The sequence below is a fragment of the Nesoenas mayeri genome (assembly GCF_963082525.1).
Source record: "Nesoenas mayeri genome assembly, chromosome: 12".
Taxonomy (NCBI): domain Eukaryota; kingdom Metazoa; phylum Chordata; class Aves; order Columbiformes; family Columbidae; genus Nesoenas; species Nesoenas mayeri.
In genome coordinates, this window is record NC_137547.1 from 11,881,652 (window position 1) to 11,908,715 (window position 27,064).

General features: G+C 43.6%; 1 protein-coding gene across 1 annotated transcript in view; it reads right to left on the reverse strand.

Annotated features, from left to right (window-relative positions):
* CMIP (c-Maf inducing protein) overlaps positions 1–27,064 on the reverse strand; it is a 130,443-nt gene that overhangs the window by 15,662 nt on the left and 87,717 nt on the right. The window contains exons 4-10 of the mRNA XM_080352146.1: positions 18,321–18,482; positions 17,095–17,136; positions 14,755–14,817; positions 13,223–13,303; positions 9,898–10,001; positions 9,217–9,321; positions 7,972–8,325 (exon numbers count right to left, since the gene is read on the reverse strand). Coding sequence (XP_080208272.1) covers positions 7,972–8,325; positions 9,217–9,321; positions 9,898–10,001; positions 13,223–13,303; positions 14,755–14,817; positions 17,095–17,136; positions 18,321–18,482 — 911 coding nt within the window. The remainder of the gene's footprint in view (positions 1–7,971; positions 8,326–9,216; positions 9,322–9,897; positions 10,002–13,222; positions 13,304–14,754; positions 14,818–17,094; positions 17,137–18,320; positions 18,483–27,064) is intronic.

Consider the following 27,064-nt stretch of genomic DNA (forward strand, 5'->3'; position numbering starts at 1 on the left):
CAAAAACACCTCCCCTATCCATTTGTGACCTTGGCACAAAGCAATGGGTCAGTTCAAACAGTACAAAGTCTGTAGCTTAAGAGGGAAGAGGCTACAGAAAGAAGCACCGTCAAACTAAGAGTGAAAGAGGACAAATGAGGACAACCACAGCAGAGAGCTCAGGCCAGCAGACCCAGTAACAAGTGTCTCCTTTCTTGCTTTAGCACCACAGCTCCCAGCTGATGCCTTTTGGTGTTGTCTCTGCCGTCAATGTCCTTCTACAAGGAGCCATCCATAAGGGGATGCTCATGTGAACTAGGATAAAGAGGATATTTTGCTTTACGGCATGCACTGGTCAGTGCAAACCAACCTGCCAGCATATCAGCTCAATCCACCTGCAAAACGCCAGCTGCTCGTGCACACCTGGGGAAGCAGGTACCGCTTCTGGTGAGGAACGGCACTTGGCACACCGCCACCCCTCTCCTTCAAATGATCTCAAACATTCAGTGGTTAGTTAGTGCTAATTAACTGCCCTTCCAATGCACTGCACAGAGGATACGATCATCGTAAAATGGATGAAGAACAGAGAAGATAAAGAGAATTTGGTTAAGTTAGCACCAAAACTGGGTGTGGAACCCACCAGCCAAAGCCCAGATCCCACCACTGCCTTCTGGGCCACTCTCACTCCAATTAGTACCAATGAGTACAGACAGAAGTAACCAGAGTAAATCTCATATGAGGTTAAACACCTTGGGATGTCTGTAGAAAACAATGTGCGAGAGCGAACCATCTCCTCTGACTGCTGTTACCCTTTGGATTTCACTTTCAAAAGCCACATTACTGGCTGCAGCTCACTGCAAACTTGGCACAAAAGCGCGGTGTTTCCGTAGGAAGGAACGAAGTGTAATGTTCTCAGATGGACAGTGTCTACTGATAGCATTAGAAACAGACAACATGTGCACAGGAACCGTTCCAAAATAATGCACTTTTTGCAAAGAGAAGGTTCTAGCCCAGAGAAACTGGAGATGGATGCAATTCCAAAAGTCTCATCCAGTTTTTGAACCACATGAAACAAATATTTCCCTAATCTAGTAATACACAATGCTGGACAGTCCACAAAGACCTGTTTATGGACAGAAAGCTCATGCGCATGAGCAGAGTACTCTTAAGAAGCAACAGGCAGAGAAACTGTAGGGATAATAATGTAAAAATCAACCAGAGAGGCAATTATCACTTGTCCAAGAGCAGTATGAGTTCAGGTTACCAATATATATAATATCTCATGCAAGCAACCGATAAATATAATATCTAATGCAAGTAACCAATATATATAATATCTTATGCAAATAACCAAGCCACAATAACTACTGTGATCTGACAGCAGCTTAACATACTAAAAACCAGGTGAGTGTGTAAAAAAGCAATGTGGGATGGGTTAGTAGCTCTTCTTCCACCTGCAGTTGTTAAATAACCATGAAAGCACTTTGATACAAGGCCTAAAGACAGCCAGTTAGCAACTGAGGTGGCACTGGCCTGGCAAAAATCTCAGTGCTAGTTCTCTTTAAAACACCAAACAAAAAACATTTGAGAGTCCTGGCAATGTCCCCTAATAAATACAACTTGTTTATTTTCCTCTTGTTATCTTTTAGCATTTGAGGCTTAAAGCATTGTGCATGTGAAGCCACAGTAATCCAAAAAAGAAACCTCATGCCCATGCCAGTTGTGCTAGAAGCCACTGAGCCAAATTTTCTCCTCCATCAAAAATTCTGTTCTCTGGTTTAAATTAGGAGCAACTCTGAGATAAGGGGTGTCACACTAACCTCAAATGAGCATGAGTGCATGACACATAGAGCACTCAGCGATCACCCATTTACAAAGTTCTTTCCAGAGACAAAAAAACCCTCACCTGCTTAGACACTAAACAAATAAGGAAGATGATCAACTTTGTTTAGTGCCTCAGAACAGTAAGACATGAAGCAGGACTTCATTACAAGGGGTTGTTTTCCACTTTGCCTGTGTAAAGCGAGTATCGAAAACACCTGAGGACGGGGCTTGGCACATAAACTGAAATAAGTCAAGGAAACCTCTGACACAGCAGCTCTAAGATGAGCCCTCTGGGTTCTTTTCACAAAGCTTTGATTAATTAAGGCTCCCTACAAGATTATTTGTTGTTTCTGACCTACCAACAAATCAAACGGGTCAGTGACACACAGAACTCCAACCTGTGTTCAGATTAATCTGAAAGTCTCTTGTTCATCTAACAGGTCTCTGTAGGAGACAGATGATGTAATGGATCTACAGCTGCAGCCAGAAGTGCAACAGGTTTCTGGGCTTTGATGTGTCTATAGGTGTAAGAACACAGCCCAGGCCACAAGAATCATTCTGTCTTCGAGCTGGCACCACATCTCTGCTCAAACATCCATCTCTGTGCTCAAGATGATGTGTGCTCCTCCTCTTACCATTTACACCCCAAAATCAGGCAGTCCTGCAGCGCTGTCCTCTAAAGCACTAGCTGATTTTACTCTAAAAATGACACTTTTATTGCTAGATGCAAACAACTTTAAGAGCAGATTTTTGAGCTGAAGAGACCCAAAAGTCAAAATGCTGAGGTAGGAAATTCAAAGGTATTAAAGCTGTTTCACATCACATGGGATAAAGCACCTACAAATCTTCCCTCACAGAACATTAAAAGCTGAGACCCACCTGGAGGCTTAGTTCCCGTGACATCCCAGGTGAAGTGCTACACCACTAAAATTCCTCCTTGAGCACCCTAGAGAGTTGTGATTAGTAATAATGTGAACCAATCAATTTTTCACAGCTGATCTTCAAAGGAAATTACAAAAGGAAGAGAAAAGCTGCTTTGTAATAGTCTAACACCAAGTGAAACGCTGCAGACAGAATTGGACAATATCACTCTGACTTTTCTTGAAGCTGCAGATTACGTACTGCATCCATTTGCAGAGCAGGTCTGTGAGAGGGCAGTGAAAATAAACCACAGCCTGTTTTCCTAGGAGGAGAACAAAGGGAGCAAACCACCTCCTATGAAATATATGGAATTTGGTCACATGAGTAGGACCTGAACATAAAACCAATACAACCTGTAATCCCTTCAATCTGAGCTAGGAAACACAAAACAAACACATCACAAGAATAAAACTAAACTGCTTATTAAAAGCCTACGGTGTTTCTCCTCCTCCCACCCATTCCCTTTTCAAAAACATTTTCCTTCTGTCTGTGCTCATCTCATCTGAGTTCATCTTTCATTTCAGACTGTTGCCTTTTTTCCCCCTCCCGGTCCATTCAAAGCTCTAACACAGGACAGGAGTGTTTGAAGCAAGGAAAGGAAGGGAGATGGATTAGCCGTGGCTGCAGTTAACAACCACCAGGATGAGCCAGACAAAGAGGAGGAGGTGGCGCAAAGCTGCCGGGAGAGCTCGGGACAGGGCTTGTGACAAACTCCCTTCTGAGCTCTTCAAAGCCTGAACCCTCAAGCTCATCACACAGCTTAAATCTCAGGACTGGCCTTATAAAACCAGAGGGGGAGAAAGACTCCCTGATGTACTCACTGGCTCTGATTTTTGCAGGATTTGCAATTAGAGGTGAGTAGCATAACAGCCGACCTGCAGCCCGATCTATGGGTTCTAAGCATGCTCCGGCTGGGCTCAGGGTGCTATGGGGTGCCGGCTGTCGGAGCAGTCCCCTGCCACTGCACACAGCTTTACTTACCCAGAAACCGTTTTTAGGGGATTGGCCCACCATAATTATTAAATGATCCCCAACTGCAGTGACTTTGCCTTTGAGCCTTCGTCGCTATTGGCCTGCCAACATAATACATTTTCCTTCCCTGGGATCACCTTTCACCAAAATGAAAACCTGCCCATATGTCATGTATAGGACAAACAATCCAAAACATATTAGCAGCCCAGGGCAACCCTGATAAACATGACATAAGAGAATCCACTTGGGATATTCAGAGCATGCCAGTGACCTATCGGGGAATGCGGAGAAGGCAGGGGAAGCTCCAGTGGGTGCTTGCGTTTGGAAAGCTGTTGGTCGTACCACCGAGAGACGGCGAGCCCCGAGTCCTCTGTTTTTAGAGGATAGTAAAAAGACCAGAAGCAACTACTTGGAAGCAGCTTGTTCCTCCAGACTGAGCAGCCTGACAAGATCAAAAATCTTTTAGGTAATTCCTCTGATATCAGATAAGATGACCAAGCCTCCTATACATGTACCTTATCCCTTTTTTCCCTGGCTCAAGGTCTAACTCCTCTGAATTGTATGACACAAGGTTCAGCTCAGGGTTCCAGGGCAGGCTGAGAAAAAGCCCCATCAGACCCCTTATCATATCAGGCACAAACCTGCTCTCTGCAAAACGCTCAGGAGTCTTTTCACATTCAGCCTTCATTCGAGCTGGGCTTGCTTGTTTTTTTTGAAAGAAGAAAATTGAGCGCCACTGAAAGGGCCTTGAAAGGTGCTGCCCTGGCTGGCCTGGCAGCGTCAGGAAACAGCAGCACAAATCTGCCCAAAGGACCCGACTCTGCCCTGGTCACACAGTCCCCAGAGAGGTGTGCAAGTGTTTGCGCACCTGAAGGACTCTTGCCACTACAGGCAGCCATGGAAACAAAAAATAACACAGACAAAGGCTGACAGCTGACGATACAACATCATCGCAGCCGCAGCCTCCCTGCGAGGTGTCTGTTCCTGCAGCCGGGTTAGTTTGCTGTTTGTTGGTCTGGATGCCACTACAGGCACAGTTTAAGTGTTGTCCCCCCATGCCGGGTGTTTCCAGGGGAATTGGTGGCATCCTTCAGGTGACACGCAGACTATGAAGCTGCCCAGTCCAAGGAAGAGGACACACAGTCCTTTTTACTGCCAAGTTCTCTAACCGCAGTAGTGCTGTTCAAGAACAAGTTTGGCTGTACAAGAAATTCTCTAATCCATGGGAACATTAACATGCAGGCAGGAGCTGGGCAATGCTAAGCAGCTCTCAGAGCTCCTAATTTAGTATGATGAAAAGAAAGATTTCAATTAACTTAGTGCATTTTCTACACACCAGTTTAAGACTTGTAGCATTTGGGAGGCACTGACTGGCATCAATACCACTATCAGAGTCCACATGCATTAGAGAATATTGACACAGAAGTTTGATCCACTTTTGAGTGCAGGACAAAAATACCACGTTCCACTAGAGACTGTATCTGCTTTAAAATCCGCCCAGGCTTTGGATCATCTGCCAGTACCTTTAAAACCACAATTTTCTGTTTTCTTTCATCACGCAATAGTTGTATTCTGTTACTAAACTGCATTAGAAGAAGGGTCAAAGATGTTCACGGTGCTCTAACAGCCACAGAGATGAACTTTCTAATTTGCACATTTAGCCCTCTGTGCAAAAAGTGAGATATTACTGTGATTATTAAATAATTGCTGCTACATTTTTATCAATATTAGAAGTGCTTTTTTTCCCCAAAAAAATTAAGTATTGTGTAGGAGTTAAGTGAATAATAAAATGTCCTCTGCTGAAGATACTGATAAGAATCCTTATTTGCTAGACTGTCAAGAATTAAAATCTGCCTAAATAAATTACTCCCTGCTGTCCTAAGTTAATTATGTAAAAAAGGTATCACTGCTGGTGACTCTCTTGTTTTGATGATGATATTGAGTCAGACACCTAAAAGAACAATTAAATTCAATGCTAAGCAACTTATTTATGTTTGGCTTAACACCGTTATTAATAAGAACATTACTTTAGTGACTGCTCGCTGCGAGCTCAACTCCTGGATAGCAGTTGATTTATAATTAATGTTTTCTTCCTACTGGCATGTTCTTCAACTGTCTGTCTTCATATTCTCAGTTTTTCAAAGTACAGTAATAGTATTTAGTGCATCAGAAAGTTTTTGTTCAAGAAGAGTCTGAGTTGGCAAGGATCAGCTTTATAACAGCATCATCTTGCAACTTGTTAATATCTACTGGCCTCTCTACAATGCTTTTCCATCACTGGTTTCAGAGTTTAAAAAACAACATTCTAAATCTTTACCTGTACTTTACAGATAAGGAAACCGAGGCACAAAATAAGTGGCTTATTTAAAACCTCCTGGTAAAGCAGTGGCAGAATCAGGAGCATTAATATTTTCAGGTCCCCCCAAAAAATCAAGGGATTAATAGGAACTGAAGGGAACCCAAATCTGGCTCTGCCTTTGAAAACATCTTATATTCTCACAGGTTTTGATTCCTCAAGCAGGATGTGGACTCTGGCAAGGCAACCTTGAGGTTGCACCAATTTTGCAGTATCGCTAGCCCTTCGCTAGGCACATCCACTGCTGCTGTTGAAGAGTTTGACTTTTAAAAAGACAGAAAACACACCAAAAAATACATTATTTTGAGGTATGGAGTGAAATAAGTGTTCTTTGTGTAGAAAATTCTATGGGAACAGAGAGCTGGCATATCAAATGTTTAAAATTTGCGGAGACTGAGGAAGAACATGCACATTTATGAATCTGTTTATAAGTGTGTGTCAGCTGCATGATGAAACCAAAACCGTCAATGCTTAGTGAGTCAGCATCCGAGCCAGCATCAGGACCGAGTCCACAGTGTTTATGGAAAACATCTAAAGTCAAGGGCACAGGAATAAATACACGATGTGTTTAACATAGCACCTGGCTGCATGGAGACTTAGAAGCCACCAGATGAAGCGAAGTCAGATGCTGTGCTCTTTTAATGCAAACATTTTTAAAGGCAGAAGCAGCTACGGCAGGGGAATAAAAAGAAATAAAATTAACCTTTAGCAACTTCCTGCTCAAGAATCTAATGGGAACAGTATCTTGAGTTCGCCTGTTCTGTCTCCAGTTCTGAGTGTGGCTTGTGAATGTATTTGCAAGCCAGCTCTGCAGTGAGTGGAAGAATTATGCTGCAAATTGGTATGATATATTTTGAAAAAAATAGAAACGCGGGAGAAAACTTTCACAAAATCCTCCATCACGGCAGTTGGATTTCATTTAATTCCTCAAGAGTGTACACCCAGATTTGCATTTGACTTCACTGCAGCCACATGCTCGTGGTCTACAGCAGAGCCCAAATTTAATCCACTGCATCTTGTATTCCAAAAAACTCAACTATTACTTCATTAAGCCTTGCATTGTTTAATTAATGCAGAGACATTACAGTTTGCCCGAAGACATACTGCAACACACTAGCAGAGCCGGCTGTCCAAGTCAACGAAGTTGTTTTGGATTGTTTTACTGCACTTCTATCAGAAGCTTCCACTCCATAGTCCACCTTTTGTGTCACTCCATTTATTTATCCAGGAGCAAACCAAGCTTTTCCTGAAGAACTTTTTCTCTTATATTCCTCTTGAAGATTTTCCGAGGATTTGCCTCCCAGGAAACCACGGGGCCATCATTTTGTACAGGCTATTTGAGCGTTCGTTCACTAATACAGGTCTGCTGGACCAAAGCAACTGGTTGACAAATAGACGCTACACTCTAATACAAATAAATCTCAGCTGGTTATAAAACTTCTACAAACGTGTGAAGGGAGAACACCTAAGCGAAAGACACGGACCTCACCCAAGTCCTGCTGGAGCCAGGGGAGCAGCGCTGCCTGTCACTGCACCGGCACCGAGCCTGGCACAGACCTGTCTGTTCTAAACCTGTCTCAGGCCATCCCGAGAGCCCTGGGGCAGATAATTGGATTTATTTTTTTTTTTTGGTGGGCAAGAACAAAACAGAAACCACTGGCAAAAACATCCTGTCTTCTGTAACATGCCTGAGGCTCGCTGTACAAAGAAGATTTCCGTTTTCATCTTCCTAATGCTATTTTTAGAACATATTGGCAGTGCCAGATGTGTCTTTCAAAGGGTGGACTCTCTAGAGCTGGAGTTAGATTTATAACCATGTTCTTGCTGGCCACAGATGTTGAAGACAACAGGCCTGTGAAAAAAGCCCCCCATTGTTAAGATGACATTGTTGGAAAAAGCCATTTAAAATAATTACTCACAGCATCTTGAGTATTTCAACATAACAACCAAGGATCCTGTCTGCCTGGGCGCTCAGCTCAATGCTCATGGTGCTGCAGGTAGGACTGACCATCAAGCAGTCAATCAGGTTGGGCTCGCTGTCATTGCCAACGTTGGCCGTCATCTTCTGATTAGCTGTGTTGTTGCGCTCCACTTCCACGTGGATCTCATTGGAAGTGACAATAACTGGTTTGAGACGGGATTCAGTCAAAGTGGCCTCTTGAGAGACCAGGTCAGGACTTGTGTGCAGAAGGCGGAGGGGGAGATTAGGCTTTCGGTCACATTGCTGCTGGCAGCCATTCCGAATTTCCTTCAGGCTTGGTGAATTGTCTCGACTGAATTTTAAAAATGAACAAATAATTTCAATAGCCAGACATGAGAGCAGGAGAGATAGTGCAACACTGAGAAGCCAAGATATTTTGCAATTTCCCACTGCATTTCGCCCCAGCCCACCAGATTGCTTTCCCCCATGGAATCGGATTACTGAAATCAATTAAAAAACATTAAAAGGCTCCAACAGGATGGTTCTGTACCCCCTACTCTACAAAGACTCAAGCTTTTAATGACTCTAATTGACATGCCAGTTTCGTATAAAGGTGAACTTTCCCATCCAAGTTGTGCAAAGCTGTAACAGAATCCATGCCCAAGTTTGTATCTGGCTACAGTACATGCCCAGACATTTGTCTGCAGCCCTCGCGTCTGGAATTTTTGTTGGGACACTAAGCAAGCTCTGTCCATGTTCTACCATGAGGAAAGTCAGACAAGCATAAACAAACAGGAAACATAGCAGAAGAGAACCCTCAGCGTCTACTGGAAACTGGCTGGTGTCAAAAACTGCAGCATCTATTTTGCAATAAGTCGGGAATCCAATTCTTCACCATCATGGAGACAGCATTGTGAAACCAGCTCAGATTCAAACGGTAGATACACAGACATGTACACATAAACCCGTCTTCAAGATCTCACCATTTCCTTTGCTTTGAGTGTAACACACCCCTCATGTGCATCTTTCAGGTTTCCGAGCACACACAGTGTAACAAATACAGTCACATATATATAAAAACATGCGTGTGATTGACCAGAAGTCCCACATATAACACTAGCAGTGAGCAGAACAAGAACAAAGACAAGCTCTCATGTACCCACACCCATGCTCACACTGATCTTGTTTAGAGATCCACGGGTTTGGAAGTGAGTAACGTGGTCAACTGGGAATTAGTACTGACCTGTTGATAAATTCCTCATAACACGAATAAATGGCTGCTAAGCAAACAGCTACAAGGTTTGGCAGGACCCTGGGATGGGGGCACTGTCCAGTTGGACCATGCATGCTGAAAAACAAAAACCAAGATGACATTGTTGTGAGGAACATTTCTGTGGTCAAATACAGTCAGACAGAACGAGGTGCCAGAACAGGACAGACAACATTGGGGTATCTTCAGAAGGGCCATAAAAGAGAGTTAGTTTAACCCTGTAAATCCCTACCCAATGGGCTTATTTATGAATAAGGCTAAGCTGCACCCTCAGTGTATTTGACGTGGTATCTCTACAGTCCCTCCAAAATCTCACATGCGACTGAGCATTACGTGGTCTAAAGTTAATGAGAATCTCTCTGCAAAGGCTCTGGGTCTAAATGTAAAAAAAAAGAATGAACACACAGCAAAGTCTATTGGCTTCCAGTGTGTAACTAGGCAAAAAACCCCAGCCATACTTGAGAATTTGTTAACAAAAAACCAAGAGAGACTTCAGGAACATTGTCTCATGGACTCTTCTAATTTATTTGCTGTTTGCCAGTACCAAAAAGCAGCAGCTACTCTTAACAGTCAGTAAATTGGTGAGCAAGGCTGGGAGAAGTAACACAGTGAAGCATGTACAAAGAAATATGCCATAAATTAACTATAACTGACCTATGAATAAACTTCTTCACCACCTCCATTCCAGCATTCAGCTCATTCAAAGCCAGAATATACTCCTGAGTAAACAGCCGCAACCGAGGGCACTTCCCAAAATCCTGTCCAAAAAGGAGAGATTCAGTGAAGACGGTGAAACATGCCTGCAATGTACATTGAAACTGTGGGTTTTCAAAAGAAATCAACTCAAACACAACTGATTTCACTTGCTGGCAGCTTCAAGAGCACAGGCTCACTGCATGCTGAACTGGTGTGCTTCCCACTGGTGACATGCTTTCCAGTTCTCCTCTTTCCCCCATACCCACCCTGAGCGTTTAATGAAAAAAAAATCCCACCTGCACTTACATTTCTTTTGTACACTTCACTTTATACCTTTATTTTGAAATGCATTTTTATTTTTGGTTTCCATTTTTGCTTCCACTCATAGCTGCAGAAATGCAACTCAAAAATCATTTTTTACTTCCACGTGTGCCACCTTTATCTATTTTGGTTTTAAAGAAAACCCTTTTGACATGCAATCAATAAGTGATCAAGTGCAAAACCAAAGCTCAGCTCCTTCTCCAGGGATTTCACTCCAGCTACAATGTGAATTTTACAAGCGAGCTCAACAGTTACTTTCTTCAAACCCTGCAGTGGGAAAGGCACCTGCTAACGAAATCCTGCATCTCCCCACGTCACCTGCTATTTTTAGATGCGAAAGGAGTAAAATCTGCTGTCTGGTGAGTTTTACTCCACAGAGCATTTCTTCACATTTACACAGGTGTAACCTTATTGCACAGGTGTTACAGAACTACACAGCTAAATTTCCAAGTGAACAAGGTGCACTGAGGACAAACCAGCCCTCCCAGCCATCCCTCCAGCAGCTGGCTGCAGGAGAAACATAATCCTAAAAAAAATCAATCAATCAATCAATCAATGGCAACTGAAATGTAAAAGAAATGCCACCAATGGTAACGAACTGGCGGTCTGCAAAAAGGAAGATACACTCCCAAGGCACTGAACAACATTCTGTTACTTATTTTGGCTTCAGGCACTTCTATAGCACAACTTGTATTAACATCTCATAGGTTTTACAGCTAGAGAAAATTAGCAAAAATGTGAATACGAGCCTGAGCATAAAAACGTCTCCTTCATGTCTAAGTGCTGAGTTGCTACCTGGTAACTTCACCCAGCAAAGGGACTGTGGGTAATTCCACAGTTGGTTTTACAATTAAAATCATTAAACTTATCACAGCTCCTTCTGGCAGGTGTAAATACACTTGGCTTGAGATGGTCTAAGACTGTGTTTGCTTCGTGCATCATTTGGTGTCATTGAATTTCATGGACACTCTTTGCAAGATAGCTTTTGCAATCGCACTTTGTTTATGAAATACTTTAACCCGTGTAGGTGTCCTAACTGAAGTTAGAACGATAGTGCAAGAGATCATAAAGAGGATGTTGTTGCTGACTGCTCTGAAATAAAATCTCTCTCTAAACATAGTACAATGCCCTGACACACAACAATACACATTACCAATATTTGCTTCAAAAAAAAAAACTATAGTGCTCATGTTCCAACATTTGGGCTGAGCCTACAAGCAGCCGAAATCCAAAGGTACAGAAGGGTTGCTGAGCACTCCCCAAACAACTCCGCACACAACAGCCTCTGGTCCTGCAAGGCACCGGTAGCATCAGCAAGACAAAATATACCCTCGTTCTTTTGAGATTTCAAACTGATAGACAAACGAAGAGCTCTTTCCCCATTTCAGAGGTGGGAAACTGCGGAACAAAACTTGTAAACCTATCGAAGAGCAAATTAGTGGCAAAGGTGGGAACACACAGCTCAGTCTGAGCACCCTGAATTGCACAGGGCCTCCTAAGGTTGTGCAGTTTATTGCCAACAACCCTGCCCTCCTAAAGGGTAACTTTATTTACATGCACACACACACATCCTCTAAAAGACTATTCAGTACAGAAGTCCCTGGAGAGCAGTAAAGTGCCCAAATCCACTCCAATTAATATATGACACCGTAAATTCTCTGACTACACACTGCGGTACAGACATGTTGATTTTCAATCTGCAAATGTTAAGTATGGTAAATATACCCAATTCTCTGAAGCTAACCAAATACAAGCATTACACTATGCATTTAGATTTTATTTGAGACCCCTCAAGAGCTCTGGATGCTTTAAAAAAATCAGTCCGGAATCCAAGAATAACATTTACAGAATATTTAATTGAACACTACAGAATATTCAGAAATGTTTACATGTCTGCACAGCACAGGCACAGAGCCAGGAATACGACCTTTTCGCCATCTTGGGCTTTCTACACGGCTCTGTAAACTCAAGGAGTTAAATAATAATACTGTTGTAAAAATAAGAAATATGAACTGTTTTCTACTGGGTTCATGCTACAGATAGGATAGTGGATGGTCTCTGAAATTATATCAGTTAATGAAAAGAAGGTGATTGTGTAGCTACAGAGCTATCAGAAGCTCCCTTTGATCACAGCCAATTAAATTGCTTTTAATATTTTATGTACTTATAACTCTTTGCCACAGCATTGTGAAGTAAAATTTTTTCATGTAGCTTAAAACCACAGCAGGAAACTTAACATGACACAGAGGATAGAGGGCTGTTAAACACCTAGACCTCTCTCAGGAAAGGAATATGGATCATGTAAGGATATCTTCAGAGTGAGGGACTGAAAATCTGGTGTATGGGTGGGGAGAGCAAAGCCGGTAGGGAAGTCTCCTATTTCAATCACTGGCAAGGAGCTGATCTGTGAGGAGAAGAGAGAAAGCCTGGGAGAGAACCATTATAAAATCACAGAGAACACGATTCCTGGAATGAGAAGGAAAAAAAAAATAGCAGAAAAGCATAAGTAAACCCAGGAAACCTAGGTAAGAACTCATTGGACGTGAGTCTAAGAAAAAACAGAAATCCAGAGAGCTGGGGGGCCTCAGCTCTAAATCAACACTGACTTTGTTATTTAATTGATTTTAAACCATTAAAACTACAAGGATGCCATGCGGGGAGTAAATAAGGAGCCAAGAGCCAGGTGGGAGAGAGCTGGAGCTGCATATGCTGGCACTGCTGCCAAAAGAAACGTTCCTCAAATCATGGCTTTGCTTAGATGCTTCTCGAAGTCCCACTAAATGCTCATTAGTTCTCCATTTATAAAGCAACACACTGTTGCTTTATAGTCACAGTTTGGGGGGTTAGATTCAGATATGGCAATGCTGTGCTCACTGCAGGCAATGGAGCAGCTGCTAATTACGAAAGGTCCCACTGTAGAACTTCTCCAAAGTGACCAAGTTCCCTTCCCAAGTGCACTCACCATGTTGTGTTTGAGGATCCTCTGTACCACCGGTGTGAACACCTCGATCACAACCATGGACCGCGGGCGCTCTCGGCAGTGCTGTAACGAGCAACAAGTCATTTTGTGAGCTGCAGAAAGTATGAAGATGGGTCTCCTCTGGCATTGTACCCCATGCATGGATTATCCCGAGATTAATAAAATCCGATGGTAAATTAATCTTTCCTAGGATGAGGGTACTTGTAACACTCCTCTCTCCTATGGACTTGCTGTCATCCAACAGAAGATTAGCACAGGAGCTCAGGAACCACGCAAGTTCCTTCTCTACTCCCTATTCTTCACAAAACTCATTGGAATGTAGTACTTTTGGGACTTCTACCCATTTTGTCAAATTTGTTTGAAACTTGCTAACAGTTTTAAAAGTCAAGGGGTTGAGGACAAAAATATGTGCAGGTACAGGCAGCGTAAGGGCACAAACCTCCTTTCCTTGGGGTCCAAGCTAAAAACCTGTGGTGGATCTTCGAGGGTACCAACAAGCCACTCTCCCATCACAGAATAAAACACACAGCCATGATCTACTGGCCAGAGTAATTTAGGTTGGGGAGGACCTTTGAAGGTCATGTGGTCCAAGCCCCCGCTCAAGGCAGGGCCAGTTTTGAGGACACATGAACCTTCTCATTCACGTTGCCCATTTCAGTTCTGTATCTACAAGGAGGAAAAGTCCATGTCCCATTTCCCTTCCCACAACCATAAACAGCCCATCCTACACATTTAAAGATAATTAGGTGCCCACCTCTGATAGAGACCAAAGGCAAAAAAACCCACAGGAACAGAGGTGCCTTGAGTCCAAGGCGAGATATGACCCTAAGACTGGCTTATAAAAATGCAACAGTCAGAGGAGTTCCTGAAACCTGACTTAATTTCTCTAGGAAGAACCTGCTGATGGGAATTATAGGCAGCATCTACAATGTTTAATAAATGTGTGCCCAGTCATTAGTAAGTAAATTTAAGCAGACTTGAAACTAAAATACAAGCAGGCCTAAAGGAAAAGCTGCATTTTCAAATCCAGAAGTTCCGCAATCTGAAGTACTCAGAAGTCTATGAAAAAGATGCAAAATGCATCACAAGCACAGATTTACCAAGAAAGAGGATGGGTCCTTACGATCTTTCCACTGACACTACCAGGTGACATTATTCCATTAGGGCTGAGTTATGCATTACATTACCAACACATCTGAACACAGCGACTCCAATGATTTTTTGCATTAGCTAAACAGAACGTGCAGTGGGACATCTCTGGTATCCACACTGGGGCGTTGAGTCTGAGGATTTTAACTCACAGAGTATCGGAACTGTGCAGTTTGATTTTCTAAGGACAAGGACCTATCTATCATAATGGTGCTGTTAACTGTTCCAATATCATTGGTTGTTGATCAAAAACTGAAATCAATTTGGGCATGAGGTAAGGAGTCAAAGAAAAGAACAACCACCTCTGCAAAGAGCTACACTCGTTTACAACTATGAGATTGCAGAAAGCAAAACTGTTCTGATACCTTGCAGAAGAATTCACAGAGGTCAGGAGGAGGATGGTTGTTTTCCAGCAAAGGTGCAATTGCCTTTAAAAAGGAAAAGAGAAAGAAAAAAATTATTAGAGGACTGCATCTGGAATAAGCATTTTGCAGGGAAATATTTAATTGGAAAAAAAAAAGCTCAATTTTAAAAAGAAGGACAAAAGCATCAATAGAAATTAGAGGTGGGCTGTGTGTTTATGTGTAAAGCTCAAGCACACCTCTCTTATGAATCCTCTGGAAAATTTTCCTTTAGCTACACCAGTGTAAATACATAAAACACAGCAAAAGAGTACAACTTTTATAATGGTTTAAATGAAAACAGGAGCAGACCAATTGTTTTAGGTTGTAATACAGCAAAGATGAATCTGGCTCACTGTTTCAATTATAACATCTTCCTAAAAGAAAAATCTGAAACACACATACACATTCTTTATAAAAGAATTCGGGCTCTTTTTGTGAGAAACAATTCACTAGAAGTAACACAGCAATGTCCTTACCTTGGAGGACTCTATTCATCAAAATCAACAATCTAACTCCATGAAAGTTGAGATCAACCATTCCTTCTTTGTTGCTATGCAAACCAATGTGTCATACCTGCCACCGAGGGTGTAATGAACTTATGCTGTTGTTACTTCCATTGTAAATCAGAAAATAGTACTAGAACAATTCTCTCTACGTCATGGTGCCTTCAGGCTTTGCCAGTCTTGAGCTAAAGGGATTCCCAGTATCCATTTAAAAGTAAGGCTAAACACCGCAGCTAGGACATTTTGTATTAAGCAACTGAACACCAGATATTTTATCTGGATGGCATCTGGAGTTTTACTAAGGCAGCCTGCTGTGTTTTTTGCTCTCCCTCTGGTCTCCCTAAGGATTCCAGCCCTGGCAAGCCTGCTTGCAATGACTGTGTTTCACAATAGCCACTTTCACACACAAACAAGTCAAGATTAATGTGACTTTTGACAATTAAACCCAAGCATGTCTGCAAAGATCTGCTTTAGTTACACAAAACGATTATGGAGTTTCTGTTCATCATCCTGTGCCATCCTGCAATGGTGCACTGATAGAGACTGAGACACTGTTCAGTGAGACTGAAACATCCTCGCAGCCCATCCAACACCTGAGCTAAAGATGTTCCTTGAATCCACCTTTTGGAGTGTTTGCTATAGGACCTGTCGAACCACAGGAGCCACAGATTGCAAAATCCCCAGGTGTTTACACCTGGCTGGTAGCTGTCAGAGGATCCCTGCACTGGAGATGTAACCACCTGGCTGTCAGCCTAAGAAAAATGAGCTTTATTGTTTAGGCCCAGTCCTTACCAAATGTAGGGAATAACCACAACAGATGTTGTCAAGCAGGTCACGGCTCCGTCTGTGTGATCAGCGGGGAAGGCTGAGAGCAGCCCATATTTCCCTATGTGTGCTGTGGTTAAAAGCACAAACTCGCTGTCTCGTGTTGCCCAGTTACAGCAACACATGCTTCCCCTTCCTCACCGGGAAGAGATCGGTTATAACACTGATCTGTTCCAGCACCATCTACAGAAAGAAAGCTGGTTCCATCTGCACAACAATTCACTGTGTATTTTTAAGATACTACATATATACACAGTATTAGCAATGCTTCCTAAGAATAGCACAGGTTAGCTGTGTAACGGCAGGGAGTCATGAGGAACCAAGTTCCACCTCTCTGATAAACTGTTGAGATTTTACATTTTGTTGCACAGGAAAAGAGCTGCCATTTGATTCACTTGTTTCAATGTCTAGCCAAATGCAACCTACAGAAAAGTGAAAAATTGAAGACGATATTTTTGTAAATCACATAAGCAGGGGGTTAAACTGCAGTGACACATAACACATATCCACACTTACAAAAACAATCACTTGCTCACATACCATCGGCAATGGAGACATTCTCTATTTGGTAGTATTAGCCCCCCAGGAAACAACAAAGCTTAAGGGTTTTATAGGGCACATCTGGAAATGATGTTTTTTGACTATTTAAAGTACATATATAGATATGAACATTGCACTGCGCAGCCAAGTAAGAAGGCCATCTGGGGAGACCACTAACACTCAACATGCTGTGCTGTTCCATATAAGTTGACAAAGAAACTTTATTGTCACTCATCTACGAAACAAGAGAAGAGGAAGGACAAAACCTCGCCAAAAACAGTAGAACAAATGGGTTTGATCCTGCCCATGTTTACCAGCGTTGGTGGAAACGCTTTCATATTTGCCCTACTTCACTGGAGCAGAGGCAAGCATTAATAGAAGCATTATCAAACAAAACAGATTTGTCCTCAGATTTTGACAGAAAGGTACTCACCACAATAATGCTCTCATGGTCTTGAGTGGTTAAGTTGTTGTTCTGAAAGAGTGGAATAGAAGAAATGAATGAGCAAAGAGCACTCTGAGTTGGCACATCAGCATTCACAGTCCTCTTAGCTACCACCAGACACAAGCAGAAAGGCTCAAGACTGCAATTGCTGAGTTTCACAATAAAATTAATCCAATTAAAATAACTCTCAACAAAGGTAGTATATTATTCTATCTGCTAGGAGGGGTTCTGCAAGTTTCCATTTCTCCCTCAGCACCTTGACTCAAGCCACCCCAGCCATGAATGCTGAGCATGCAGACACTAGGAGTGAGTTTGAGTAGGTCTCCATCAGTTGGAAAATTAAAGGTAGGGATACATTTCTCAGAAATGTTTTCTTAAGACAGGCTCTATGTTCCTACAAAAACGAATAAAACTATTGTTGTGGTGTTGTATATCATTTTTTGGTGGTAAACTAATTGCTGCAGTTTTCCTGAAATCCCTTCTTCAAACATGGAACCAGGAAAAGCCAATAAATTTATTGGAAATCACCTATGCTACCACTTATGCTAGAGTTCACTTTTGGCTTTCTCAGCAGCGTGATCCATTCAGAGGTTACTAAGTTGTGGGTTGCTAAGATCTTTGCCTACTGCAAGAAAAATAGCCAACAACTTCTTCACTTATCACAAATCTTTGCATATCAGAACAAAGACATGAAAAACCTGCTTGGTGTTACATTTCCTGTCCGTGAAAAGTTAAATATTTGAAATACATGCTATAAAAGGAAGACAGATGCTAGTGAAGAAGGAAAATCTTTTTCTTTGACAGAACTGGTAATAATACAATAGCTGCACAATGAATTTATTGGTGTGTACATATTGCTACAAGAATTATCGGTCATGGAAACAAAGCCAATGGAATAGAAGTCAAAGGGAGCTTTACCACCAGCTTGAAATAAGACATGAATCAGACCCATAATAAATTTACCATAAATAATCAACAACAAAGCCTCAAGAGGAATGTGTTTTGTTTTGTTTCTAGAAATCTACCTAACATGGGTCAAATTCTCCTCCTCCCCAGCAAGCACAAATTCCACTCGAGTCAGCAGAAGTCACGAACAGACTCAGAGGCAGAACTTTTGCAGATCGAATTAAAATAAAACCCATCCACAAACTTCAAACTGTTTGTGTCTCATCTAAATCTGGCAGTGTCTTGCAGGAGCGCTGCTGAGCTCATACCTCGGAGAGCAGTTTGGAGACAATCTCCAGCGGTGCTTGATGAATAGAGTCATCCTGAAGCGGGGACGTCAGCGCCATGTCCACCAGCGTCCGGATCTCCTTCAACACCACGTCCCAGCGGCTGGGGTTACTGAGCACCTTCTTGTACTTGTAAATCTTTTTCTGCAAGAAAAATGAAAGGGTCGCACTGATGCCACAGTAAATCCCTTGACTGGGTATGTGCTTCCTACCTGCAGCTGTCAAGTGGGCTGCTTTGTATTTTGAATTTTGCCTTTTCTGTTTCCTGAAAGTTGTACTTAAACCATTTAAATAGAAAACCTCATACATTTAAAGCAAATTGTTATGTGGAAACAATGAGAAACTGTGACTTCCTTTTTTTATTTTAAAGCAAGTTTTTAAACTCCAGATCATCTTTCTTTCCACCATCTCCTCTTGCAAAAACCTTAGTCCTCAGGTTAGTAACAGATACCTTGTATTGCACTGTTTCCAAAGCTGTGGGTTCTTTTAAAAGGAGTTAGTCATCAAGGAAGGGTGAGAGAAGCCATCAAAACATCATGCTACAGATACTTTATTCAACATTGCTAATTGGTGAATTCACATTCAGAATGAATTAAAATCAATTTCCAAGTGAAAAATTCCAGCAGACCCAGAGGGTTCTTCTTCTGTCTTGAAGGATCCTGAAAAGTTGTGTTGCCACCCTCCAGTTGTGACAGAAACTAACTTGTAAAGTCTCCAAGTCTTCCACGCAACGGCATTTCTACTCTCAAGAAAAGCATTCCTGACTCCCTAATCCCATCTGCCCCCGCCCCCTGCATGCCCCCATTCCTTCTGGCCATGCCAAAGCTATTTCACTGATTGCCCCATCCACAGACCAGCTGGATAAGCAGAAGACAATTCTTACCTCCTCGGTAGCCATGTTGCCAGAAATGACGGGAATGGAGGCTGGTTTGTATTATAAATAGTATTTCTTTAGAGAAAAACCCACCCTCCCAAATCCCCAGAGGTGGCTTGACGAAACTCTAGAAGCTCAGGGAAACGATGACAAGCATTAAAATGCCGCTGCTGAAAACACCACGCAGCGAACATTGGAACTGGGAGAGGTCTGCCAAGGCGGGCAGTGGGACAGACAGCGGGGATGGACAGCGGGACGGACAGCGATGGGGCTGTGCTGTCAGACAGGAACAACCACCAGCCCCGCAGTGTTTGGTTCCGTTCACATGTCCTCCCGCTCCTCTCTGTGTTTGAATCTGGTTCTCTGGTCCAAGGGATGTCAAGAAGCCTGGATACATCCTTGGGTTCATTAAACAACGCGCGCTGGGCACTTCTCTGTTTACATGAAAACATCAGGGTTTTGCACTAAAAATGGATCTTACGTCCCTCGGCAGTATTTCCAGGGAAAGCACAAAAACCATCCGTGTCATGCAGCTTGCAGATTTTCAGCTGCACATTTTGGGCTGCACGTCACCAGTGTAACAAAGGCAGAGGACCCCACAGCGGGTCGGTCTGCTTTGTTTTGTTTTGGAGCTTTGCTGCTACACGGCATTTCCCCCTGGGCTGGCACAAGGCAGCCCTGCGGGAACCCCCCGAACCGGCTGGCTCTGCTCATCAGCCGCTTCCTTCCCACCGGGGCAGCACATCTCGCGCTCAACAGAAAACACGGCACCTCTGCACCCTGTCTGAAACACGGGAGAAGAGAACAATGCCGGAAAACACGGATTTCAGATGCCTTGGGTTTGTCAACGTTGTTAGAGGGGGGAGAAGAGGGTGGCACCGGGCTGACATGTAAAGGCTGATAAAGCAATCCAATTATCTTTTTAATTAAATTCATGCAAGTACAAAAGCACACTGGCAGTAGTTCACACCTTCAGTGCATTTTAAGCCACTGAAAAGCTAAAGGAACATAAAAACACATTGCGGACTCTATCAAATGTGTTTGGGATTTCAGAACTTAGCAAAAATCTTCCTACTTCTGAGCTCCTTGGGACACAGAGGGTCCACCAGTATTACTTCTACTATCATCATAGATTTCTTGGACTCTTTAGGAAACCGGAATCATAGAGTTTCATTTCTCTTACTCATGTAGTGCCTTTTTTTAGGGTCTTTCTGTTAGACCCACTCCAGCATTAAAGAAAATCCAAATTTCAAAGCCAACCAGCCAGCTTTGTAACTTGAAGCAACCCCTTTCTGACTAATCGAGGACACTAAACAAAGCCAGCTCAACAGATACATTTGCCATGCTGAAGTTTATTCCTTGGTCTTGTAATACGAAGAAATGAAATTCAAAGCTGGATAAAAAGCCGGGGGGGGGGTAGCGCAAGTGTTAGACCAGTGGATTATTGCATTGAGCAGCTCCGGGCTGTCCCTGACTTGGGCAAGTTGTAACGTGATTTTGAGGAGCAGCTTCTCCAGCCTCGGGACTGCTGAAGGAAACCCTCTTGCTCAACAGGACGCTGCTCAGACAACCCCACCACAAATATCTTTCTTTCGCTGTCAAATCCGCTCTTGCTTGGGGAGGGAGGAGCAAAAGAGGCTCCCTTTCCCTTGTAGAGATGCCCTTTAAAAATTAAAATTCTGATGGTGCTGACGTACATCAGAGAAAAAGTAGGAGCTGTACTCCCTGCAAAAGCTGCTGCTCAGAGCGGGCAGGGCCAAGGGGAACATCAGGGGACGGCACCTTTGCAGACACGCTGAGCCCACCCCATGCAGAAAATCCCAAATTATCTGTCTCCGCTTCACGTTTTCAGTGCAAAGGTTTGCTCCAGGCCGAGATACCGAGCTGTAATCCGCACGCAACACTGCAGGAGTCCCGAGTGATGGTGGGAAAGTACCAGAAAATAAATAAATAACTGAACAGAGGAGCCATCCCCCAGAGGGCTGAACTCTGCTCTCCTGAACCTTTGCCCATGGTTACGCTGCTGCTTTTTTCAGCAGAATGCTTTTCACTGTCGAGCGCTTTCCTGAAAGCCTCAATTAAAGCCTGAAACCTATCAGTCGGTTACAGAAGTGATTTGCTGGGTATCAGCAAGCACTTAGCCAACACCCAGCCATCTGCTCTACTCTGTTCTACCTGCGCCAACTCCAGAGCAAGGAGAAAGGCTCCTGAGCTTAAAAGCAAAGTGCCGGGTAAAGACCCGTATCGGACAACAGGGCTGCCAACACACACGAGGAGCTCGTTCCCCCTGGATGTAGGTGTAAAAGATGCTTTCAGTTGCTGAAAATACTCACACAACATTTATCATTAATAGAGCGTGCAAGAAAAATACTGGGCTGTGAATCCGGTTTCACTGGGATTTCACTAAAAGCAGTAGCTCCTCCAACAATTTATGGGAGTGAAAATAACACATGCCAACTTGGAATTTGACCCTCCTCATTACTGACCAGCCAGAACCACATGGCTAGTGTTGTTCCAAAATGTTGCTATGCTGACTTTAAAAGCAAAACCACTGAATTTAATAAGTACCCAGAAGAAGTAGCATGGGGAATAAATGACACTGACAGGGCATCCTTCATTCTCAAATCACTCTAATTAATTAAGTCTTGCAGAAACCCAATGACCTAAGTCTGAATCCTCTTTTAAAGGAGGAGGAGGAGGAGGAATTGAAATCCATGTGAAAAATTACTTTTCCAGTGTTATTAAGCAAGCAATTGCGACAGAAATCTGTAAGCAGTGGTTTTCCCATCAGTGCTCAAAAGCTTCTGAACACTGAACAGAAAGTTCAGGAGAGCCTAGGAAACTTTCTGCTTTTTAAAGTAACATCTTAGTATGTTTTTCTAGCCCATAATGGCCTCATCCTGTAGCCCTTGCTCACACACCACTTCCTTGGACAAGAGTGATAATACTAATGTAGCTGACATCTGAGAAAAATGGACTCTCATGCACAAAATGGGAAGGCATGGAACAAGTGGCTCTATCAGCCCTAGCAAGACCTTCCATGTTGGGAACATCTTAAAGCAGCTGGTGCACCTGATCCAAACAGGGCAGGATGAAGTCGGCCCTGCTGATAACCAGATTTCATCCCTGCTTTGCTGCTGGTGGCCAGGAAACATTCTATACTCTTGAGAACCCGTCTGCCCATCAGCAAGAAATATCTCCATTACATTAAAAAAAAAAATTACCAACCCTAGTCCAGAATAGCCTGTTAAATTCTAGCTCTCTGCCCTTCAGCCTTTTACCGCACAACAGCACGCAACTAATTGCTTCTTTATTGGAGAAGCTACAGCTACTGCAGGAACGTAGCGCTGACTTTGAAGGTTGTGTGTGCCAGCAATTGTTTATTTCTTGCTGAGCAACGAGGGCAATTCCAGCAAAAGGGAAAAGGGAAAAGGTCAAGCTCCCGCACAGAGGTCCTCCCCAGCTCATTGCAGAGATGGCTGAGCCAAGCTAGAGTTACAGTTTAATGTTGATGGCACTTATGTAAAATGGAGGTGCCTCTTGCTAGATGCAAATGTACAGAGGAAAAAAACCACGGAGAGCAGACACCAGAACGGTTTTCTCCACTGCAGCAGAACATTTTGTTAAAAAGCTGCATAACAAGAAACAGGAAGAGTTGCTTGTGGTGTTCAACACACATGCTTGGTTTGTCCTACAAGGGCCAGGAGCTGTACCACGTATTCTTGAGCACCACCTGCTGGCATTTTGTCTATTAACTTGTTACCTTCATCAAAACAAAGGTGGCATGGCACCCCCAGAACTCAGCTAGATCCATATTCTGCTTTTAATTCTAGCAGGTGTCACTCAGTTCACGGTATTCTGAAAAATATGTAGCTTGTTGCTAACAGAAGTTTCTCTGGTAGCCAGAGATGGGTTTAAATCACCAGGTGGACCCACTGACAGCCTTCTGAACTAAGTGTCTGCCTGCAACTTTTGACAATTTTAAGGAAAAAAGCAACTTACCTGAAAAGACTAAATCTACAAGAAGTCCCTTTCCAGGCAAAGGACTGGGGCCAGGAGGAGATTATAAGAAATTTTCCAAACCAGGGAATTCACACAGCTCACGCTGCAGTAACCAAACTGCTCACGACCTTCTGAAGATTTTGCACAGAACGACTAATGTGCTGCTCTCTAGAATAGCTGCAAAACAGCAGCAGCAACATTTTGTGCTCTACCATGTTTTCAGGTCAAGGCATTTGCTGCATTTTTCATTTTACTCAGTGCTAAGTGCTGAAGTGCATCAACTTCTCTGCTTTGGTTGCTCCTCCGAATGCAGTTGCCTCAGTTGAGGCCCAATTGCCCACAGGCTCCTTGCCACAGGCCGGAGAACTGGAGGGAAACGTTATAAACTAGACTTCATCTTTTGCCAATTCATATAAAAAAAGATTCTGACAAAATCACCATTGGTTATTGCACTGAGACTGGCACCCATGAAACTGTTCTGTGAATGAAATTACCAAGTGACAGTACCTGCCCTGGGCAGCTCACACTCTTGATGATTAAAGGCAAGAAAGAGAAACAGAGCAAGAAAACCGAGGTGGTTTCCTTGAGGTCATACAACAAGCCAGGACCAGAGCAGAACTGAGGTCTTGAGATTCTCAGGCCTCCATGCTGACTGTTAGATCGTGGCACCCCTCAGTAAAAGCACCAACACGCGCTGGGGCCGTAGCAACTGAATGTTGATACCCTGGTGCTGTGCTTCCCCATCACAACATCTTCCCCCGTTTTCACTCTACATTCATTCACCTATTTTTTTCCCACCAGTGTCTATCACCTTGCTCAAGATCTCAGCTAATACAGGCAAGAACCCCCAACCATTCAAAGCCAACAGAGTTCAACGGGTTCAGCAAGTGGTGACGTGGGTTCAGCTGTTACTAATGCACAAGCTGGAACAACCACGCAGACACTTCCCACAGGCGCAGAGTTTGTCCTTTGCCCAGATACCACTGGGACAGTACCACTGCAAAGTAAAAGAATGCTGAAATAAACAGAATTTTAAAAGGACAAAACATGGATGAAACACATTTCTGCCTGGACCAAGAGAAGTGCAAAGTGGAAGCAGAATGAGGGGGCTCACAGGACAGCCTCCTCATCCACAGCGACACTGGGCAGCTGTGATGTTAATGCACTGAAGAACTTGCTCCTGAAGAGTATTATATATCTGTGTATACATATATATATATATATAATCTCCACCTCCTTTACACACAGCTGTCACCTGACTGACCATACTTCTGGGCTTCTGCTCTATGATGCACTCAAGACTCCTTCACAAATATCCTTCAGCAACCAGGGGGGATGAGAGGATGGGAAAGGAAGGATATTCTATCCAAGAGAAAAAGAAAACCAAAAACACTGGGCAGGCAGATCTTAAATGTTTGGGCTCCACTGAAGACAAACCTGCATGTGAATACTGTCTGTGTGCCTCCAAAAACTGAAGCCAACTCAAAAACTGTGGCTTCCTTCTAGCCCCTTAAGCAGGGAGGGCACACCTTCCCGCTACCAAGCAGAGAAACTGGGCTTTGTTTTTGCTGGTGTCTTGCGTTCCTCTCAGATTCCTGCACACAGCCCTTCGGTTACTGAGATGCAGAACACAGCTGGCCGACCCACAGCCAGCTCTCCCTCGGTCCCGTGTTCAAGACGCCGTTTCCCCAGCTAGAAAATGCAAAAAGGCCAACTGTGGCTCCAGCTGCACTTTGCATGGGATAACGCGGTTACTATCGTAACCAGACCTGTCCACAGGGGAGAGCGTTTTTGGCACAGACGACATTGATGCATTCCCCGAAATCCTCCATCCCTGCTTCCATTTCCTTTTGGCAAACACTCCCATTCTTCAGGCCCCGGTTCCAGCACCAGCTTTACACTTCAGGTTGGCAAAACCTCAGCTTTCATCCTGCACACAGCAACTGCTGTTCCATATTTTTTCGTATCGGAGCCAAGCTAGGGTTTGTTTTTAATGTTGCTTTGGCTATGCGGAATTTCACTATGACTGCAGATACGTTTTCTAGCAGAAGCACAGGTCACTCCTTACTTGCAAAAAACGTTGGTAGAAACACGGCTGTGATCTTGGGTTGCAAATATCACGTATTATCTCCCCAAAAGAAGAGACATTTTAAAATATGTTGTCCACAAGCATACGTTGTCCATTTGGGTGGGGGTTTTTTTTGTTGTTTTGTTTTTTTTAAGCAAAAGTCACATACCTTTTCCTCTTGATTTTGAGCAGGAAGAAAAAACTTCAACAACTTCAATACAGTTGAACACCACAGTTGTCCCAGCTGTACAAGAAAGGTCTGCCCTAACTGTAGGCTGGTGGGGTTTACAAACCCTCCTGAGTTGCTTTAAACTCTTATGCAGGATGAGTGAAAAACCCCTTTACATAGAGGCAGCTGGACTCACACAGTTACAGCAGGAGCCACATACTCTGCTTGATCTACAGCACTTTAACAGCCTCTGACTCAGAGCGAAGGTTTCAAACGTGTTTAGGCACAACCACCTCCTCCTCTCGCAGGACCTCACTCACCGCTGCAGCATTTTCAGCCCTTTTCTCTGGAGCAGCAAATGCTCCACACGGACGCTGTCTGAACGTCGGGATCTCGGTGTTCTGGCACAAACCACAGTTTCCAGAGGGGTGTGAGCCTGACATGCTCTTGTATTTGAGATTATGCAGCAGGAGCTGGAGTCAGCAAAATCATGTTCCATTAAAAAAAAAACCCAGTAGACTACTAGATGAAAAGCAGGAATATGTGTACCATATACACTCCACACCTTCCAAAACCTTCAGTGGACTAACTGCATTGCAGTATGTGGGGGTGGGGGAGAGCAGTGTTAAATAAATAAACTGTAGCAGACCCTGTATGAGTGGGGAGTTTAGCGTGCAAACAGAAAGCAGAAAGCCCTTTAACTGCCACCTGGATGTGGTCCTTGCTGTGTGCTTCTCTGTGCAGAGACCTAACATTACTGACTGCGTTACAGAATGCCTCTGACACCAAACTGAACCAATCCAGGTTGCTAATAGCTTTACACTCCATATTCTACACATGACGACTGTGTCTGTGGAGCCTGGTCCTTGACATCCACCAGCTCTCAGCCCGCACTGGGAATAAATGGCTTTGCCACTGCAGAGGGGAGACAGTGTGTGGGAAAAAACACGCGCAATCTTATCGCCATTGCACTTTGACCAGGTTTGCTAAAGAAAAAGCTGCGTGCAAGGCCACGGTGAAGAATAGCCAAGAAGTGTACCTGACACACAGAAATGCCCCCACGCTGACACGACAGCCTCCAGATCCCACCCGGGCACGAGAGGGCTGGTCAGCACCGGGAAAACAGGACACGGCCTCATCTGTGAGGCTGCAAAACCCGTACCAGTAATTTTAGGTACATAAGAATTCTGACCAGAAGAACTTGCCACCAGAGAAAGCACCTCAAATCGGGATTAAGTGGCTACTAATGCTCCACATTGCAGTAACTGTTAATAAAATATAATCCCTGAAAAAGAATCCATTCCCCTTCTATTTTCCGGGAAATGCCAGTAAGATTAGGTAGCACTGGGTAGCACACAAAGCAATTATTTCTTCCCAGATATGCAAACCCGATTAGAAAGCCACGTCATCCCTTTTCCTTATTACTCTCCACTGCTAGCAATGAGCACTCTCAGCTTTTCCTGCCCTCCTCCTGTCTCACCAGTCAGCAAAACCTTCCAAGTGGACATTTACCCACCTGTTTCACTTTCTCCTCCTTGGCAAATATGTTATTTTGCTGAGTTTCTAGCACTTCAACACCATAAATGGCTTTGAAATTGGCTTCTCTCTCTTGT